Here is a 20586-nt window from a genome sequence, read left to right on the forward strand (position 1 = left end):
GGGCCCCAGGCAGCATATGGGGCCCCAGGCAGAGCACAGTGGTCCCAGGCAGAGCACAGGGGCCCCAGGCAGCCTATGGGGCCCCAGGCAGAGCACAGTGGCCCCAGGCAGAGCACAGGGGCCCCAGGCAGAGCACAGGGGCCCCAGGCAGCATATGGGGCCCCAGGCAGAGCACAGGGGCCCCAGGCAGCATATGGGGCCCCAGGCAGAGCACAGGGCCCCAGGCAGAGCACAGGGCCCCAGGCAGCATATGGGGCCCCAGGCAGAGCACAGTGGCCCCAGGCAGAGCACAGGGGCCCCAGGCAGAGCATGGGGCCCCAGGCAGAGCACAGGGGCCCCAGGCAGAGCACAGGGGCCCCAGGCATCATATAGGGCCCCAGGCAGAGCACAGGGGCCCCAGGCAGCATATGGGGCCCCAGGCAGAGCACAGTGGCCCCAGGCAGAGCACAGGGGCCCCAGGCAAAACATGGGGCCCCAGGCAGAGCACAAAGGCCCCAGGCAGAGCACAGGGGCCCCAGGCAGAGCACAGGGGCCCCAGGCAGCATATGGGGCCCCAGGCAGAGCACAGTGGCCCCAGGCAGAGCACAGGGGCCCCAGGCAGCATATGGGGCCCCAGGCAGAGCACAGTGGTCCCAGGCAGAGCACAGGGGCCCCAGGCAGCCTATGGGGCCCCAGGCAGAGCACAGTGGCCCCAGGCAGAACATGGGGCCCCAGGCAGAGCACATGGGCCCCAGGCAGCATATGGGGCCCCAGGCAGAGCACAGTGGTCCCAGGTAGAGCACAGGGGCCCCAGGCAGCCTATGGGGCCCCAGGCAGAGCACAGGGGCCCCAGGCAGCATATGGGGCCCCAGGCAGAGCACAGGGGCCCCAGGCAGCATATGGGGCCCCAGGCAGAGCACAGGGGCCCCAGGCAGAGCACAGGGGCCCCAGGCAGAGCACAGGGGCCCCAGGCAGCATATGGGGCCCCAGGCAGAGCACAGGGGCCCCAGGCAGCATATGGGCCCCCAGGCAGAGCACAGCGATATTTTGGACCACTGTGCGGTGTTTCAGACCCCCTGTGTGATGTCTGGGGCCCTGTTCTTAAGTATATTAAAGATTAAAGTAACGTATATTAAAGTATATTATAGATCAAATTTGACACGTTTATGAGCACCATTGAGTGATATACTCAAGAATGACATATTTTTTCAACATTTTATGGTTTCAAACTGTAAACACTCAGAGTTTTTTTTACTTCAACCAGAAAACCTTAACGGTTCATAAAAAACTTGACTGTTCAGGATATGATAAAAGTCATAGTATTCTGAATCTTTAACTTATAAAGATACCTTTACATGGGGTGATTATTGGTTCCAGAGAGGCTTTCGGCCGATAATCGTACACATGGCTGGTGACAGAACAATACAATATAAACGTTCAAAGGTAAACACTGATAACATTAAAATCTAATATATAATTGCCTAGAATACTACTTCCGGCAATTTGTGCCAACTTCCGTGGCTTTGTCCGGAGATAAGTGACGTCACCAGCGTCCTACACCCGCTCAGGGTGGACAAAGATATATGTCTTCGTGGTGCGCGGCATTTTTCTGATTGGTTGCCGCCTGCCGCGAGCGACCAATCAGAAATGTGCCGTACTGTCAAGAATTGTCAAGAGCTGGTGAGTGCAGCCATTTTTTGTTCTTTCTTACTATTATTTATTAATTGTATTATTCTTACATTTGAATAAATAAAGTATATATGGATTCTAGACTCCCGATTCTTTAGAATCGGGCTGCCATCTAGTAGACTATAATGATGCCGGCAGAGCGGACATGCGCTATGCCGTGCATCGTTTTCAGGAATTTACACCTACCGGTAGCATATACCTCCAGTAGGCACATACTCCTGAAAATGATGCACGGCAAAGCGCATGTTCTTTTTACAAACACCATTATAGTTTATGGCACTGTCGGCCCATACGTCAACACAATGTGAACGTACCCTAATCCTCAACAATCCTTCAGTTTTCGGCTGTTCAGTTTTGGTTCAGCTCACTGTATAGCTGCCTCTTTTGTTGCAGTATAGACAGACCATTTATATTAAAATTAAGGGACTAATGTAAGGCTGGTTTCACACTTGTGTTGGGCGGAGGGCCGCGTAGTTCCTCCGTTAAGCCCCTCCCACTCTCGCGCCTCTTCCATTCAGCTCCGCCTACGTCTGCATGCGTCCTGCGCATGTATGCGGATGCCTCCTCATGTCGAACTCAACATGTTGCATTTGTTGCGGTCGGTGCAGCGTCAAAACGACGCATGAGGCGGCATCCCGCATGGCCTGCATACCCAATGTTAAAGATAGGTATGCAGGACGCATGCCGACGCAGGCGGAGCTAAATGAGAGGTGCGGCAGTGGGCGGGGCTTAACGGAGGATCTACGCAAGTGTGAAACCAGCCTAACAAAACAATAATCATCTCCATCAGATATACTGATGTTCTTTACAATGTGCTCAGTACTATATAGGGCATAAACACACAGGTAATGCCAAACTGTCTCCATACATGGCTGCGTCTACCTAAGGATAGCGAGCAGAGCACCTTGTAGACTTGCGTGAGGGAGCAGAATGAAATAATTCATGACTTAGGTTTGTCAAATGGTTACAAATTATTAATTGGGAACATCTGAGCAAAGTGTCCCTTGAAAATACCGTATTTTCTATTTTAGTGTTCTGTAGAGCAAGAATTAGGGCTGTCCTGAGACCTGTTAACCCCCTTTTTGACATCTATTTAAGGACACACTACATAGCAGGTATATCTGCCACTGTTGAGGCCAATTAACGCCTTAAATGTTCTGGTCAGAGGCAATAACTTGATCTAAGTGGTCAGAAATGGGTAGGGCTTCCCTCTGTTGCCCCCAAATCAAGGTAGCACCCACTGATAACTGATCATGGCAGCTGAGGCCGTGTGAACGCCCTATATATTCCATCTTAGTAAACCTAAGAAACCCTGACACTTTTAGCGCTAATCGGAGATCACTAAAATTACATTAAAGTCCCCTAGGGAGCTGAAAGAGAAATAGGGTAACAAACAGTTCCATCAGCAGAAAAACAGAGTTATAACTATTGGACTGTGTCGGCACAAATCAAGTTTTCATTCTTTAAAATTAGTGAAAATAACCTGAAAATCTGGTATTTCTATAAACATACCTGTATTGCCATACAATGACCGCCATTACACTAAAAAAGAGCAACAATTGCCAGTGGTCTTTATCCCTTTAACTTTACAAAGATTTTCTGTTTTTTTTGGGGGGGGGTTTTCCAGTGCATTTCAAGGTAAACCATATGATGACATTCAAAGCTATCCTCCAAAACAAGCCATCAAATGGTTAAACAGACAATAAATTAATTTACATAATAAACTTAAAGCCCTTAGAAGACGGATTCCAAAAATGACTGCAGATTCATTGACTACATAACCTATAACCATTATATGGGTAGACTTTTGCTTATTTTGGGAAGTGGAATAGGATTGCTCGGGCTTAGTCTAGTGTCTATGAAACGGGCCCACGTTTTGTTTGATCCTTGTTTTTATATTGTTCATACTTTAGACACCTCTAGTTTATTTTCTGCCTCGGTGTATGTCTTTTTAGCATCCCTTGTTGGAAAAAAGTGAGAATACTTTCTGTGCAGCAATATTTATAGCAATCTTATGATGTTATATAAGTAGTCTTTTTTTTTTTTTTTTCTTTTTAAAAAATGTTAGAAAAAAAAGTCCTGATGTACAATGAATTTACAATAAATACATAACAATTTTTTTCACAAGAAGCCATGAAAATGTGGTTAGAAAGCACAGCTAAGAAGGCCTTAGCGGGGTTATCCGGGATTTTGTAATGGGGACTAGTGATGAGCGAACATGTTAACAAGCAGACAATCCCTGCATGTGTTGCAGATGTCGAACAGCCACGAGACATGCAGCCGCAGGGACTAGAACATATTTTTCAGGCACACCAAAAACACTCGGCACACGAGCATGCTCGGAATAACGCCTTATCCCAGCACGTTCACTCATCACTAATGGTGACACAAAGCAAGAAAAGCAGTATAATAAAATAACTTGCACTCTCCTGCTCATTGCCCCACCACTACAGTGGTCCCGGCAGTCTTCAACTGCTTGTAAGCGATAAAGCCTCAACTTTGTCTTATATAGGCAATGTGTTTATACTGGTTTACTTAGAGCATTTAAAGCAATCCTTTGATTGAAGTAAGTATTGTCATAGCATGAGTGAATTCTGTACTTTGGTATTTTAACCTATTTGTGTTTGATATATGGACTAAGAAATTAAGCTTTGATTACATCAATAATTGTATCGTAAATAAAAGGCTTAATTGGGTGTTATAGTAGAGAGCATGATCGGAAATTCTGCTGGTTTGTTCTACTGTTTATAGATATTTTTTTTCTCTTCCCCTTTTTTTTTCTGCTTTATTTTTAGAGAGCAACTTATGTTTCCATTTCAATTCTTGGACCGATTGATGAAGTATGATACAGAATGTACAGTCATCGGAAGCGGAAGATCCTCCCAAGCTGGGGCCGTCAGATTGGCTATATCAAGAGCCCTGCTCAGTTTTGTTTCTGAAAAAGAAATGGAGGCTATGAGGCAAGGTAATGGGCTGTCGCCTATTAAATGGTGATGTGGTTAGGGCCAAGTTGAAAAAGGATTTTTAAGCTACCCTTTATTGAGAGGACAATAAACTAACTGATCACTGGGAGTCCAACTGCTGAGACCCCTAATGATCTAGGGAACAGGACTCTATACAGCCCCATTTGCATAGTGCGGAGGTTGAGTATTTGCATCACCACTCCATTCATTCTCTGGGACTGCCAGAGATAAAAGTACTGCAGTCCCATACATGCGGAACGGGGCATGCTGGACCACCGCAGACCCCGATTTTCAGAATTTCCAGGAGTCTCAGTGTATGGACCCCAGCCAGCAGTGAGTTATTTCCTCCCCCATCAATAGGGGATAAGTTAAAAACTTTGTTACAACCCTTTAAAGTGGTTGTCCACTAGTTTGTGGTTGTGTAGAAAAAAAAAACAAAAACAGGCCCTTAATGCTGGAAGAGAACGTTTAGGGGACCAGTGGGAAGCGGGGGTGGTGGTGAGGAGGAACAGCATCGGTTGTGCTTGTATTTCCCTCTATAAAGCTATATAACTATAGAACTTTTTTAATTTTTTCAAGCCTTTAGAACTACTAATGGGATTCTGTCACCCAAAAAAAACGCCAAGTACTGTAGGTTTGTAGAGAACTTAGCCCCTATCAAATTAATATCTATTCAATTCAGTGAGAGCCGGCAGTATCCCTGTGAGCGAGGCTGCTGGCTCTTATCGCTGCCTCTGGTTTGCAGCCGCCGCTCAGTACTGTACTGCAGGCTGGAGCAGCAGTGAGAGCCGGCACTATCCCTGTGAGCGAGGCTGCTGGCTCTTATCGCTGCCTCCGGTTTGCAGCCGCCGCTCAGTACTGTACTGCAGGCTGGAGCAGCAGTGAGAGCCGGCACTATCCCTGTGAGCGAGGCTGCTGGCTCTTATCGCTGCCTCCGGTTTGCAGCCGCCGCTCAGTACTGTACTGCAGGCTGGAGCAGCAGTGAGAGCCGGCAGTATCGCTGTAAGCGAGGCTGCTGGCTCTTATCGCTGCCTCCGGTTTGCAGCCGCCGCTCAGTACTGTACTGCAGGCTGGAGCAGCAGTGAGAGCCGGCACTATCCCTGTGAGCGAGGCTGCTGGCTCTTATCGCTGCCTCCGGTTTGCAGCCGCCGCTCAGTACTGTACTGCAGGCTGGAGCAGCAGTGAGAGCCGGCAGTATCGCTGTAAGCGAGGCTGCTGGCTCTTATCGCTGCCTCCGGTTTGCAGCCGCTGCTCAGTACTGTACTGCAGACTGGAGGCAGCAGTGAGAGCCGGCAGTATCGCTGTAAGCGAGGCTGCTGGCTCTTATCGCTGCCTCCGGTTTGCAGCCGCCGCTCAGTACTGTACTGCAGACTGGAGGTAGCAGTGAGAACCGGCAGTATCCCTGTGAGCGAGGCTGCTGTCTGTTATCGCTGCCTCTGATTTGCAGCTGCCGCTCAGTACTGTACTGCAGGCTGGAGCAGCAGTGAGAGCCGGCAGTATCCCTGTGAGCGAGGCTGCTGGCTCTTATCGCTGCCTCCGGTTTGCAGCCGCCGCTCAGTACTGTACTGCAGGCTGGAGCAGCAGTGAGAGCCGGCAGTATCCCTGTGAGCGAGGCTGCTGGCTCTTATCGCTGCCTCCGGTTTGCAGCCACCGCTCAGTACTGTACTGCAGACTGGAGGCAGCAGTGAGAGCCGGCAGTATCCCTGTGAGCGAGGCTGCTGGCTCTTATCGCTGCCTCCGGTTTGCAGCCGCCGCTCAGTACTGTACTGCAGACTGGAGGCAGCAGTGAGAGCCGGCAGTATCCCTGTGAGCGAGGCTGCAGGCTCTTATCGCTGCCTCCGGTTTGCAGCCGCCGCTCAGTACTGTACTGCAGGCTGGAGGCAGCAGTGAGAGCCGGCACTATCCCTGTGAGCGAGGCTGCTGGCTGTTATCGCTGCCTCCGGTTTGCAGCCGCCGCGCAGTACTGTACTGCAGACTGGAGGCAGCAGTATCCCTGTGAGCGAGGCTGCTGGCTGTTATCGCTGCCTCCGGTTTGCAGCCGCCGCGCAGTACTGTACTGCAGACTGGAGGCAGCAGTGAGAGCCGGCAGTATCCCTGTGAGCGAGGCTGCTGTCTGTTATCACTGCCTCCGGTTTGCAGCCACCGCTCAGTACTGTACTGCAGGCTGGAGCAGCAGTGAGAGCCGGCAGTATCGCTGTAAGCGAGGCTGCTGGCTCTTATCGCTGCCTCCGGTTTGCAGCTGCCGCTCAGTACTGTACTGCAGGCTGGAGCAGCAGTGAGAGCCGACACTATCCCTGTGAGCGAGGCTGCTGGCTCTTATCGCTGCCTCCGGTTTGCAGCCGCCGCTCAGTACTGTACTGCAGGCTGGAGCAGCAGTGAGAGCCGGCAGTATCGCTGTAAGCGAGGCTGCAGGCTCTTATCGCTGCCTCCGGTTTGCAGCCGCCGCTCAGTATTGTACTGCAGACTGGAGGCAGCAGTGAGAGCCGGCAGTATCCCTGTGAGCGAGGCTGCAGGCTCTTATCGCTGCCTCCGGTTTGCAGCCGCCGCTCAGTACTGTACTGCAGACTGGAGGCAGCAGTGAGAGCCGGCAGTATCCCTGTGAGTGAGGCTGCTGGCTCTTATCGCTGCCTCCGGTTTGCAGCCGCCGCTCAGTACTGTACTGCAGACTGGAGGCAGCAGTGAGAGCCGGCAGTATCCCTGTGAGCGAGGCTGCTGTCTGTTATTACTGCCTCCGGTTTGCAGCCGCCGCTCAGTACTGTACTGCAGGCTGGAGCAGCAGTGAGAGCCGGCAGTATCCCTGTAAGCGAGGCTGCTGGCTCTTATCGCTGCCTCCGGTTTGCAGCCGCCGCTCAGTACTGTACTGCAGACTGGAGCAGCAGTGAGAGCCGGCAGTATCCCTGTGAGCGAGGATGCTGGCTCTTATCGCTGCCTCCGGTTTGCAGCCACCGCTCAGTACTGTACTGCAGACTGGAGGCAGCAGTGAGAGCCGGCAGTATCCCTGTGAGCGAGGCTGCTGGCTCTTATCGCTGCCTCCGGTTTGCAGCCGCCGCTCAGTACTGTACTGCAGACTGGATGCAGCAGTGAGAGCCGGCAGTATCCCTGTGAGCGAGGCTGCAGGCTCTTATCGCTGCCTCCGGTTTGCAGCCGCCGCTCAGTACTGTACTGCAGGCTGGAGCAGCAGTGAGAGCCGGCAGTATCCCTGTGAGCGAGGCTGCTGGCTGTTATCGCTGCCTCCGGTTTGCAGCCGCCGCGCAGTACTGTACTGCAGACTGGAGGCAGCAGTGAGAGCCGGCAGTATCCCTGTGAGCGAGGCTGCTGTCTGTTATCACTGCCTCCGGTTTGCAGCCACCGCTCAGTACTGTACTGCAGGCTGGAGCAGCAGTGAGAGCCGGCAGTATCGCTGTAAGCGAGGCTGCTGGCTCTTATCGCTGCCTCCGGTTTGCAGCCGCCGCTCAGTACTGTACTGCAGACTGGAGGCAGCAGTGAGAGCCGGCAGTATCGCTGTAAGCGAGGCTGCTGGCTCTTATCGTTGCCTCCGGTTTGCAGCCGCCGCTCAGTACTGTACTGCAGACTGGAGGCAGTAGTGAGAACCGGCAGTATCCCTGTGAGCGAGGCTGCTGGCTCTTATCGCTGCCTCTGATTTGCAGCTGCCGCTCAGTACTGTACTGCAGGCTGGAGCAGCAGTGAGAGCCGGCAGTATCCCTGTGAGCGAGGCTGCTGGCTCTTATCGCTGCCTCCGGTTTGCAGCCGCCGCTCAGTACTGTACTGCAGACTGGAGGCAGCAGTGAGAACCGGGAGTATCCCTGTGAGCGAGGCTGCTGGCTCTTATCGCTGCCTCCGGTTTGCAGCCGCCGCTCAGTACTGTACTGCAGGCTGGAGCAGCAGTGAGAGCCGACACTATCCCTGTGAGCGAGGCTGCTGGCTCTTATCGCTGCCTCCGGTTTGCAGCCGCCGCTCAGTACTGTACTGCAGACTGGAGGCAGCAGTGAGAGCCGGCAGTATCCCTGTGAGTGAGGCTGCTGTCTGTTATCGCTGCCTCCAGTTTGCAGCCGCCGCTCAGTACTGTACTGCAGGCTGGAGCAGCAGTGAGAGCCGGCAGTATCCCTGTGAGCAAGGCTGCAGGCTCTTATCACTGCCTCCGGTTTGCAGCCACCGCTCAGTACTATACTGCAGGCTGGAGCAGCAGTGAGAGCCGGCAGTATCCCTGTGAGTGAGGCTGCTGGCTCTTATCGCTGCCTCCGGTTTGCAGCCGCTGCTCAGTACTGTACTGCAGATTTGAGGCAGCAGTGAGAGCCGGCAGTATCCCTGTGAGCGAGGCTGCAGGCTCTTATCACTGCCTCCGGTTTGCAGCCACCGCTCAGTACTATACTGCAGGCTGGAGTAGCAGTGAGAGCCGGCAGTATCCCTGTGAGTGAGGCTGCTGGCTCTTATCGCTGCCTCCGGTTTGCAGCCGCTGCTCAGTACTGTACTGCAGACTGGAGGCAGCAGTGAGAGCCGGCAGTATCCCTGTGAGCGAGGCTGCTGGCTCTTATCACTGCCTCCGGTTTGCAGCCGCCGCTCAGTACTGTACTGCAGGCTGGAGCAGCAGTGAGAGCCGGCAGTATCCCTGTGAGCGAGGCTGCTGGCTCTTATCACTGCCTCCGGTTTGCAGCCGCCGCTCAGTACTGTACTGCAGGCTGGAGCAGCAGTGAGAGCCGGCAGTATCCCTGTGAGCGAGGCTGCAGGCTCTTATCACTGCCTCCGGTTTGCAGCCGCCGCTCAGTACTGTACTGCAGACTGGAGGCAGCAGTGAGAGCCGGCAGTATCCCTGTGAGCGAGGCTGCTGGCTCTTATCGCTGCCTCTGGTTTGCAGCCGCCGCTCAGTACTGTACTGCAGACTGGAGGCAGCAGTGAGAGCCGGCAGTATCCCTGTGAGCGAGGCTGCAGGCTCTTATCACTGCCTCCGGTTTGCAGCCACCGCTCAGTACTATACTGCAGGCTGGAGCAGCAGTGAGAGCCGGCAGTATCCCTGTGAGTGAGGCTGCTGGCTCTTATCGCTGCCTCCGGTTTGCAGCCGCTGCTCAGTACTGTACTGCAGACTGGAGGCAGCAGTGAGAGCCGGCAGTATCCCTGTGAGCGAGGCTGCTGGCTCTTATCACTGCCTCCGGTTTGCAGCCGCCGCTCAGTACTGTACTGCAGGCTGGAGCAGCAGTGAGAGCCGGCAGTATCCCTGTGAGCGAGGCTGCTGGCTCTTATCACTGCCTCCGGTTTGCAGCCGCCGCTCAGTACTGTACTGCAGGCTGGAGCAGCAGTGAGAGCCGGCAGTATCCCTGTGAGCGAGGCTGCAGGCTCTTATCACTGCCTCCGGTTTGCAGCCGCCGCTCAGTACTGTACTGCAGACTGGAGGCAGCAGTGAGAGCCGGCAGTATCCCTGTGAGCGAGGCTGCTGGCTCTTATCGCTGCCTCTGGTTTGCAGCCGCCGCTCAGTACTGTACTGCAGACTGGAGGCAGCAGTGAGAGCCGGCAGTATCCCTGTGAGCGAGGCTGCTGGCTCTTATCGCTGCCTCTGGTTTGCAGCCGCCGCTCAGTACTGTACTGCAGACTGGAGGCAGCAGTGAGAGCCGGCAGTATCCCTGTGAGCGAGGCTGCTGGCTCTTATCGCTGCCTCTGGTTTGCAGCCGCCGCTCAGTACTGTACTGCAGACTGGAGGCAGCAGTGAGAGCCGGCAGTATCCCTGTGAGCGAGGCTGCAGAGTGCGCTGTCTATCAAGAAATCACAATGCTCAGTTTGCAAATGTAGGGGGTATAACGGAGCACCCCCGAGCCCTTTGGCCACAGCAGGGATACACCGAAGCCCCCACATTTGTATACAAAATAAATGGTTTTCTGTTTTTATGCTAACGAAACCACTAAAAGCAATACCTACATGTGTAATTTTTTTTTTAAATGGGTAGTTCCCCACATACCTGTATTAGTGGTTTTGTTAGCATTTTGGGGTGACCGGTTCCCTTTAAACTGTCACTCTCCAAAGAATATGGGCATAGTTTCCTGAAGCTAGAACAGTCTCTTTGGGTTGATTTTTGGAACAGTTTTTTTTTGTACCCCGAAGCAGATTTTTATTTTTCCTTTAGTGTTCTTGCAGCCTTCTGATTGGACAGCAACTTATTTGGAGCAGATTCCATTAGGAGCCGCTTCAAAGAAGTGACATGTACTTTATTTTTTCCTGCCTGGCGTTTTTCAAAGCCTGAAGTGGAAACTAAATAAAAACGAACACTTGAGACAAAACAAAGGAACAGCAAAGTGGTTTTATGTTAGAAATAAATAGCAAACCCTTTTTTTTTTCTTTTGTAGGATCTTTCAGGTGTTTTGTTTTTTGGGTTTTTTGTTTGTTTTTTTGAATGGACAAAAAAATGCTTGCATACATCCTTAATATTTAAAACACAGACTTCCATTTTCATTTTAGTGAAAAAGTGCCAAATTTAAAGAGCCTTAAAGGGATATTTCCATCTCCAAAATCCTATTCCATTATGTAGAGGTGTAATAATATTAGCAAATCCTTCCAATTAGAAATGTAGTATAGTTTTTCTGATTCGCTATGTCACTATCCTCATGTGCAAGCATTGCAAGACCTTAGGTATCCATGGTTGTGACCACTGATATTATGACCGCTAGTTGCTAGTGGTTGTAGCCATGGATACCTAAGGTCTTGCAATGCCTGCAAATGAGGAAAGTGACATAGCGAATCTGAAAAACTATACTGCTTTTCTAATTGGAGGTATTTGCTAACATTATTACATGTACTACATAATGGGATAGGATCTTGCAGATGGGAATTCCACTTTAACTCCTTCATGACCGTGGGATTTTTCGTTTTTCCGTGTTGTTTTTCACTCCCCTCCTTCCCAGAGCCATAACTTTTTTTTTTTCCGCCAATTTGGCCATGTGAGGGATTATTTTTTGCGGGACAAGTTGTACTTTTGAACGACATCATTGGTTTTACCATGTCATGTACTAGAAAACGGGAAAAAAATTCCAAGTGCGGTGAAATTGCAAAAAAAGTGCAATCCCACACTTGTTTTTTGCTTGGCTTTTTTGCTAGGTTCACTAAATGCTAAAACTGACCTGCCATTATGATTCTCCAGGTCATTACGAGTTCATAGACACCTAACATGACTAGGTTATTTCTCTGTCGCCCATGACGGCACCACAGAGAGGGGATCCGCCCACCAAGGACAGGAAACCTACAGATAAAATGGGCGGTACCACTCTCCCGCATCAGTTGGTTTCCTGTCCTTGATGGGAGACCTACAGACTTACCAGAAGGAAGATCGTCGTGGGATTCCGGGGCCAATCAGTCCGACTCAGGCAGCTGGGGTCCCTCTGCCTCGGCTGGTGTGGTCACCCGAAGCGCCACCGCTGGGGCTAGTGGGCCTCTAGGGTGTGCGGGGGAGGTGACATGGAGTTCGCGGTCACCTCCCTAGGTAAGATGCAGCAGCGGCAACATCCAGGGGGGTCCCTCTGTGGTTGCGGGAGGAGCGGCGCGGCTCTCCCTTTGGAAGCGTCAGCCTGCGCGTTAGGGCAGGCTGCAGGCTGCAAAAAGACCGGGAGCTTCGGTGGGCAGCGGGTCATGTGCGGCACCATCTTGAAACTGCACGTTGGAAAGAGCGATAATGGCACACTCCGCAGGCGCCGGAAGAGGCGCTTCTGCGCAGGCGCATAATTGAATCAAGCGGTGGGAATCGCCGCTGCATAAAAAAAAAAAAAAAGGCTGCTTCAGTAATCCGTCAGTAAAGGAACCGCAGAACGAGCCGCGGCACAGGCCGCAGCGCAAACCGCAGCACTAGCCACAAAAAAAAAAAAAATGCCACAGCAGCGATAAACATACAGGGGGGTCCCTCTGTGGTTACGGGGAGAGTGGCGCTCTCCCCCCTGAAGCATAAGCCTGCAATCTGCAAAAGCCGGGGCCCCCGGTTTGCAAGGGGAAAAAAAAACAAAAAAAAAAAACAGCCGCATGCTGCCTCTCCCAGAATCTTCTCTAGGGAAACACCTGAGCTCGGCCTACTTCAGTTGCCAGGCCTGGACCTCATGGGGGAGAGAAAATCATTGACAGCAATGCAGCATTCCTGATGGGACGCCGCTTCCCCTTATGATGGGCTCTCGGCGTCACCAGCTCCCCCTGTTTTTTAGCAGGTATGGAGCCAGCACAGGTAAGTGCATGGTGGAATGTTCTGTTGATAGCTCATGCCTTTGTGCAAAGCTGTGCTAGAGCTTCATATGTGAGGTATGTTTTCACATATACACAGCCAGACCTTGGACCTCTAGGCTATAATAAGGCCATATGTCCAGGCTACATCTCATGATTTGCCTTAAGTTAGTTGCATGTCTTGTCTGCGCAGAGCCTTATGATTAGACTTCAAAAGTGACCTTTGGAAGCATGGTTTTCACTTTTTTTTTTTTTGTGAGGGGGGTGTGATAAACAGGTGTCTCACTTTTCTTTGCAACTTAACTACTCTATGCCTTGGGAGGACATATAGTGTTAATGGAGCACTTTGCCTCAATGAAGACTGCCCTTCAGCTGCGACTTATTAGTTAGCTCCTTCGGGTGGGGTCAGTCTGACAAATGAGATGTACTATTCAGAGTGGAGGCTTATCCGTATCTCTGAGAGATTGCTCTTTTGCTTGTAACTATGTGCCAATTTTCAAGCATGACTGTAGCTCTATGCTTTATATTGTGTGTGGCTGAACATCATATAATAATAATAATGGTCTTTGTTTTTGTATAGCGCTAACATATTACGCAGAGCTTTGCGGACCTTGCCATCGCTGTCCCCGGTGGGGCTCACAGTCTGAATTTCCTATCGGTGTGTCTTTGGGGTGTGGGAGGAGGCCGGAGTGCCCGGAGGAGACCCACGCAAACACGGAGAGAGCATGCGGGCTCTTTGCGGATGTTGTCCTGGGTGGGATTTGGGCCCGGGACTCCAGCGCTGCAGGGCTGGCCACTAAGCCACCGTGCTGCCCCATATCATACGGCATCATGATACTTTTATGCATTATATTGAGTGCAACACATTGCATCATGTTTCCTCTATGCATCGTATTGAGTGCCTCTGTGTGTCATATTGCATCTTAGAGCCTCTATGCATCTTACCGAGTGCCCCTGCATGTCATGGTGCCTCTTTGCATTATATTGCGTGTCTGTGTATCATATTGCTTCTATGCATTATGTCGTGTGTCCCTGTATCATGTCGCATCATAGTGCTTCTATGCATTATATTACATGCCTCTACGTATCATATTACATCATGGTGCCTCTATGCCTTATATTGCGTGCCTCTGTGCATCATATTGCGGCATGGTGCCTCTATGCATCTTACTGAGTGCCTCTGTGCGTCATATGGCATCATGGTGCCTCTATACATCATACTAAGTGCCCCTGTGCATCATATTGCATCATGGTGCCTCTATGCATTATATGGCATGTCTCTGTGTATCATATTGCATCATAGTGCTTTTATGCATTATATTGCATGCATCTATGTATCATTTTGCATCATAGTACCTCTAGGCATCGTATTGAGTGCCTCTGCGTGTTGTATTGCATCATAGTGCCTCTATGCATCGTACTGAGTGCCTCTGTGCTTCATATTGCATTATTGTGCCTCTACGTATCATATTGAGAGCCTCTGTGCATCATGTTGCATCATAGTGCCTTTATGCATCATATTGAGTGCATCTGTGCTTCATATTGCATCAGTGCCTCTATGCATCATATTGAGTGCCGCTGTGCAGCATGTTGCATTATAGTGCCTTTATGCATCATATTGAGTACCTCTGCTTCATATTGCATCATTGTGCTTTTATGCATCATATTGAGTGCCGCTGTGCAGCATGTTGCATTGTAGTGCCTTTATGCATCATATTGAGTACCTCTGCTTCATATTGCATCATTGTGCTTTTATGCATCATATTGAGTGCCTCTATGCATCATATCGAGTGCCTCTGTGTATCATATTGCATCATAGTGCCTCTGTGCTTCATGTTGTATTATAGTGTTTCATATTGCCTGTGTGCATCATAGTTCACAGTGCCTCTGTGCATCATGTCGCATCTTAGTGCTTCATATTGCCTTTATACATTGTATTGCATTATATTGCATCGTGGTGCTTCATTGTGCTTTTTTGCTGCACATTGATGCATAGCCCCTCCATGCATCAAGATGTGTGCTTACGGGCATCTTATTGCTTCAGTGCCCCTGTGCCTTAGGGGGTATCATTAGTATCATAGTACCTCTGTGCTTCCTAGTACCTCGGGCTTGGTATTTTCTTTTTTGGCTCTGGGTTAGACCTTCTGATTTAGGTTATGCAGCCACGCACAAGGTATATCGTGGATCTACCATTTCACATTTTTGTCTTGGGCCCCAACTTTGGCTTATAGAGTCCTAGTGGTTTTGTACCCAGTTCCAACTTCTGTTGATTCATTCTTTACAACAGGGCTTAGCTGAGCTTTGCTTGAATTGGCTGAGTAAATTAGCAGTTCTTCCGTATGGAACAGTTTTTCTCAACCTATAAAGGGACATACTACTGTCCTGGGAGCAGAGAATACCAAGAGGTGGAAGGAAAAAATCCTTAACAATTCCACATGTGACAATCAGGCTGGTTTCCTTGATTAACATCCAGTAGACAGATTCCCGTCCCATAAGTCTATTGTACTATGGTTACCAGGGATGGCATGTCTGCCTTTGGCACCTTGTGGCGAATCAGCACCTCTCTGGTGGGAAGAATCCTGTTTTTCTCTAGCCATGGAGTATGGTTACTCCCTCCATGGCTGATAACACTGACAAGCTTGCCTTTTAGGATATGTATATGTGTGTAATGTCAGTAAAATAGGAGCGATGATCCACGTTTCCCTTTCAGCGTTTCTAATGAGAGGCCAACTCTGGTAATGTTGGGAAATATTACCTGCCGGATTGTGTATTCCTTAGTTGCAATAATATCCAACCCTTGTTTGGGGTTTAGACACCTAAGGATTCGGAATAGACGTGATCTCCTGGATGAGTAATGTGTGTACATCCTAATGCTCTGCCATTATCCATGTACTAACTGTTATTGGTTTGATCTTCCCACAGTCCAGGACCGGAGGCTAGTGGCACGTGCGGGGTGAGAGCGCGCCCTTATGATGCAAGCAGACGCCGCGGTGCATGACTGGGTAATCCAGTCTGAACAGGCACATGTTGCTTCTCCAAGTCCCCTCCTCGTGGAAATATAGAGCAGGTGGTCGGGGGCCGGTACTCTGAGGCCTAATATGTGGAAATGGTCAAAAGGCTGGTCACCCAGACTTCTCTGGTGCATCTCCTCAGAATATTAGCCATAATATTGATTGTGAATGTTTCCAGGAGTGGAGTAGACCATATAGGAACCACCTTTCAGGTTCCAAGTTAGAAGAGGGAGTTTCCAATAACAGCTGTCTAAGAGTTTCTGCCAGGAATTGGAATAGGGGCTAGCCACAAATACTTTAAAAGTTCAAGTCTTGGCTTTAAGGGCCCTGTACAATTCCGACCCGGCTGGGTATCGGGGATATCCAGGTTCATCAAAGCGTTGGCCAGGTCTAGACCCATCCCCTCTCGGTTTACTCCTCCTTGGAATTTAAACTTGGATCTTATATCCCTATCCAAACCTCCTTTTGAACCCCGGTCAGAGGTTTCTCTGGGAATCTGTCCCTTAAAACATCACTTTATGAATCGGTGGGTGCCCAGGTTTATCAGGGCAGCAGGTAGTTCGAGGCCACTTCCAGTAAAAGTTCCCTTCAATGGGATTTATTTTTGGTCCTTAAAACCCTGTCTAAACCGCCCTTCAAACCCTTAGAGGATATCCCATTAAAACTCCTATCCCTCAAAACATCCCTGCTCGTCGCCCTTTCATCTGCTCGTAGAATAACATACAGGCACTACCTTCTAACCCTCCTCATACACGGTTTTTAGAGAATAGGGTTACTCTCAAAATAGATCCTGCATACCTCCCGAAGGTGGCATCCCGGTTCCACAGAACTCAAGAGATATCTCTTCCCTCCTTTTGTCTTAACCCTAAAAATAGGGAGGAGGAATCATTGCATACACTAGATGTCAGGAGATGCTTCACGTAGTACTTAGAAGCCACCAGAGAGAATAGGGAGGATGCCTCTCTTTTTGTGTGCTTTCAGGATCCCTGGAAGGGGAAAAAAGCCTCCAAAGCTACTCTGGCGAGATGGATCACAGATGCTATCAGCCTATCATACTCATCAAGTGGAATGTCTATTTCCGGGGAGGTCAAGGCTCACTCAACGAGAGCAGTGGCAGCTTCTTGGGCGAGAAGGCCGGAGCTTCGATTGACCAGATATGTAGAGCTGCTACTTGGTCATCACCTTCCACATTCTATAGGCACTATAGATTGGACCTTATCTCCTCTTCGGACCTTACTTTCGGTAAAGGGTTCTGGAAGCGGTGGTCCCTCCCTGAATGTACAAATCTATGAAATCTCTCCGTGGTGCCGTCATGGGCGACAGAGAAAAATATAGTTCTTACCGATAACGGTATTTCTCTGAGCCCATGACGGCACCTGTACATTCCCTCCCTTCACTCATGGGTGTGCACATTAATATAGTGCCATAGTTTATTTTATGATAGGTCACGCGGTATCTCAATTAAGTTAAGTAATATTGAAACTAATAAGCTGTTCCATAGTCTCCCATTGTTCTCTAGTAAACAACTGATGCGGGAGAGTGGTACCGCCCTTTTTATCTGTAGGTTTCCTGTCCTTGGTGGGCGGATCCCCTCTCTGTGGTGCCGTCATGGGCTCAGAGAAATACCGTTATCGGTAAGAACTATATTTTTTTTACCTAAGTGGTGAAAAAAAATTCCAAACTTTGCTAAAAAAATAAAAAAATAAATTGCGCCATTTTCCGATACTCGTAGCGTCTCCATTTTTCATGATCTGGGGTCGGTTGAGGGCTTATTTTTTGCGTGCCGAGCTGGCGGTTATAATGATTCCAATTCGGTGCAGATAAGTTCTTTTGATAGCTTTGTTATTGCATTTTAATGCAATGTCGCAGCGACCAAAAAAACGTAATTCTGGTGTTTCGATTTTTTTTCTCGTTACGCCGTTTAGCGATCAGGTTAATGCTTTTTTTTTATTGATAGATCGGGCGGTTCTGAACGTGGCGATACCAAATATGTGTAGATTTGATTTTTTTTTTATTGATTTATTTTGATTGGGGCGAAAGGGGGGTGATTTAAACTTTTATATTTTTTTAATTTTTTTCACTTTAACTTTTTTTTAAAACTTTTGCCATGCTTCAATAGCCTCCATGGGAGGCTAGAAGCTGGCACAGCGCGATCGCCTCTGCTACATAGCAGCGATCTGCTGTTCGCTGCTATGTAGTAGGATTGCAGGTGTGTTGTGAGCGCCGACCACAGGGTGGCGCTCACAGCTACCGACGATCAGTAACCATAGAGGTCTCAAGGACCTCTATGGTTACTGTCCTGACACATCGCCGACCCCCGATCATGTGACGGGGGTCGGCGATGACGTCATTTCCGGCCGGATGCGGTGGTTAAATGTCGCTGTCTGCGTTTGACAGTGGCATTTAACTAGTTAATAGCGGCGGGTGAATCGCGATTTCACCCACCGCTATTGCGGGCACATGTCAGCTGTTCAAAACAGCTGACATGTCCCGGCTTTGATGCGGGCTCACCGCGGAGCCCTGCATCAAAGCAGGGGAGCTGACATCGGACGTACTATACCGTCCGATGTCAGTAAGGGGTTAAAGTTTAATGTATAGGCTAATCAGCATTTCAGATAGTTCATAATGAGAATGTCCGGGAACCTCTATACCTCATAGTTTACAAATTTCAGCACTATAGTATGTTTCTATTTTGTTCCTGCACTCATGTGCCAGGCATCACATCCTGCTTCGGTGTTTCCTGAATTGTATAGTTTTATAAGTCTTCTGCGTCCATCTTTCTGATTTGTAACTTTTTCTTTTAGCTGGATTACTCACTGTAGATCCACGCAATAGGGAGCGGAAAAAACCAGGCCAGGAGGGTGCCCGCAGGAAATTCACATGGAAGAAACGTTAATTTGCTGCACAGATGTGGAAAATACTTGTAGAAGTGGAAAAAAGCCTTGCTGTATTATAGCGTTTTGTGTTCTTTTGGGGTTTTTTTATAATAAAATTGTAATATATAACTGAATATTTGCATTCATTTCCAAACACTTATAGGCTGTGTGCATATGTTGCATTTTTCATGTTTTTTTCTGTCCAGATTTGTCACAAAAGCTGAAGGATTTCCTGATTCTTGAAGTCTCATACACAAGTTGCTAATTTTTTCCTTGCAGATTTGGCTCAGATTTAAATCTGTAGCATGTCAATTCTTTCAGCGTTTTTGCTGCGAATTTCACACATACTAATGAGTGCGGAAAAATCTGCATGAAAAACACAAGTAAAAAAGACAGCAAAAATGCGCATTTTTCCTGCCAAGAGATGCAGAAATGGTGCAGAAATTTCTGCACCAAGTACTTCGTGTGCACATATGTTCACTGGTGTCTTGGTTTTCTAGTTTCATTGTCATATAATTTTAGTAGTTAGAAAACTACCTATAACTAGATCAAATTTACTGTTGATCTCCATTTTTGTCTGGTAAATTGTTAAAAAGTAGATTTTCAGCCAAGGGATGTGCCCTTCTTTTCCACAGGGGCAGGGTAGAGGGGGAGAAGCTCCTGCTGCAACTTGTTGACTTGCAAACAGATACAGGATAAATAGCTGAGCTATTGTTATAGTTATTGAACTATTCTTTACATATATATCATTTTTTTTTATTGCACTACAAAACCAAATGGGATCACACAAAAGGGGTATAAAGATTTTATGCACATGACATTTTTCTTATCCTCGTGCTTGTCCATTTTGCAGACACACAGCTCCCTGACCCATGCAAGTCAACAGGGCTATTCACATGTCAGGTTTTTTTTCACTGACCTGTGTGTCTAATCATACATTTAAGTGTATGGGAGTGAGAGAAAGATAGAATGCACACGTAAGTCATTTATGTGCTATACTTTTTCACTGTAGAAAATTTAGACAATAGGGGAACTGCTGTGATTTTTTTTTTTCTTTGCTAATATTCAGAACACTAAACAAAAATTGTGTGAGAATATTGAGTAATCACAATAAAGAGATATTACTAGCTCACCAGTAGAATTCCCTATTAGTTGGGTCAATATAACATTAGATCTAAAACAAATTCCAACAAAAAGTGTGTGAACGGTTTTTGTCTCTGCCAAGTGTACAGATCAACATAAAAAAGTCTACCCAAAATCTTCCAACCGGAAGTGGGTTATTTTCAAGATTTATTATTAAGCGAAAGAGAAATCCAAACCTACAGGGCCCTGTGTGAAAATGTGATCCCCACCCTTCCTTAAAACATAAAGTAACTGTAGTTTATCACATCTTTAGAAAGCTGAATTCAAATTCCCTAGTCACACTCTGGCCTGATTACTGCCACACCTGTTCTCAATCAAAATCACTTAAATAAGACCTTGCTGACAAAGTGAAGTAGACCAAAATTTCTTGAACAGCTAGACATCTTGCTGCAATCCAGGAAATTCGGGAATAAATGACAAAGTAATCAGTCTGGAAAAGGTTATAAATAGAGATGGGCAAACCCCTACTGTTTGGGCACGGACCCCGAACACTGATTTCACCAGGAAGTCCGTTTTAGTGTTTGTGTTCGGCACCCCGAACACCAGGTGTTTCTCGCGATGTCATCTGCATGACCGCGAGAAACACTGGAGGCTCTGTTCAGCAGTAAAATTAATACCACCGGTCAGAGCGCTGCGGTTCTCATAATGTGAACAGGAAAAGAGGACCTCAAGCAGTCATACGTCCAAATATAAAACAAGCTTTATTGATACAAACAACTTTAAAAATACCAGAACACAAGTGCA

The 20586-nt window shown here is 48.7% G+C and overlaps 1 protein-coding gene across 1 annotated transcript in view; it reads left to right on the forward strand.

Annotated features, from left to right (window-relative positions):
* MRPS9 (mitochondrial ribosomal protein S9) overlaps positions 1–18807 on the forward strand; it is a 154960-nt gene extending 136153 nt beyond the window's left edge. Inside the window, exons 10-11 of the mRNA XM_077296660.1 lie at positions 4464–4633; positions 18628–18807. Coding sequence (XP_077152775.1) covers positions 4464–4633; positions 18628–18719 — 262 coding nt within the window. The 3' untranslated portion in view covers positions 18720–18807. The remainder of the gene's footprint in view (positions 1–4463; positions 4634–18627) is intronic.
* Positions 18808–20586: the final 1779 nt, after the last annotated feature.

The sequence above is a fragment of the Ranitomeya variabilis genome, chromosome 3 (genome assembly GCF_051348905.1).
Source record: "Ranitomeya variabilis isolate aRanVar5 chromosome 3, aRanVar5.hap1, whole genome shotgun sequence".
Lineage (NCBI taxonomy): Eukaryota > Metazoa > Chordata > Amphibia > Anura > Dendrobatidae > Ranitomeya > Ranitomeya variabilis.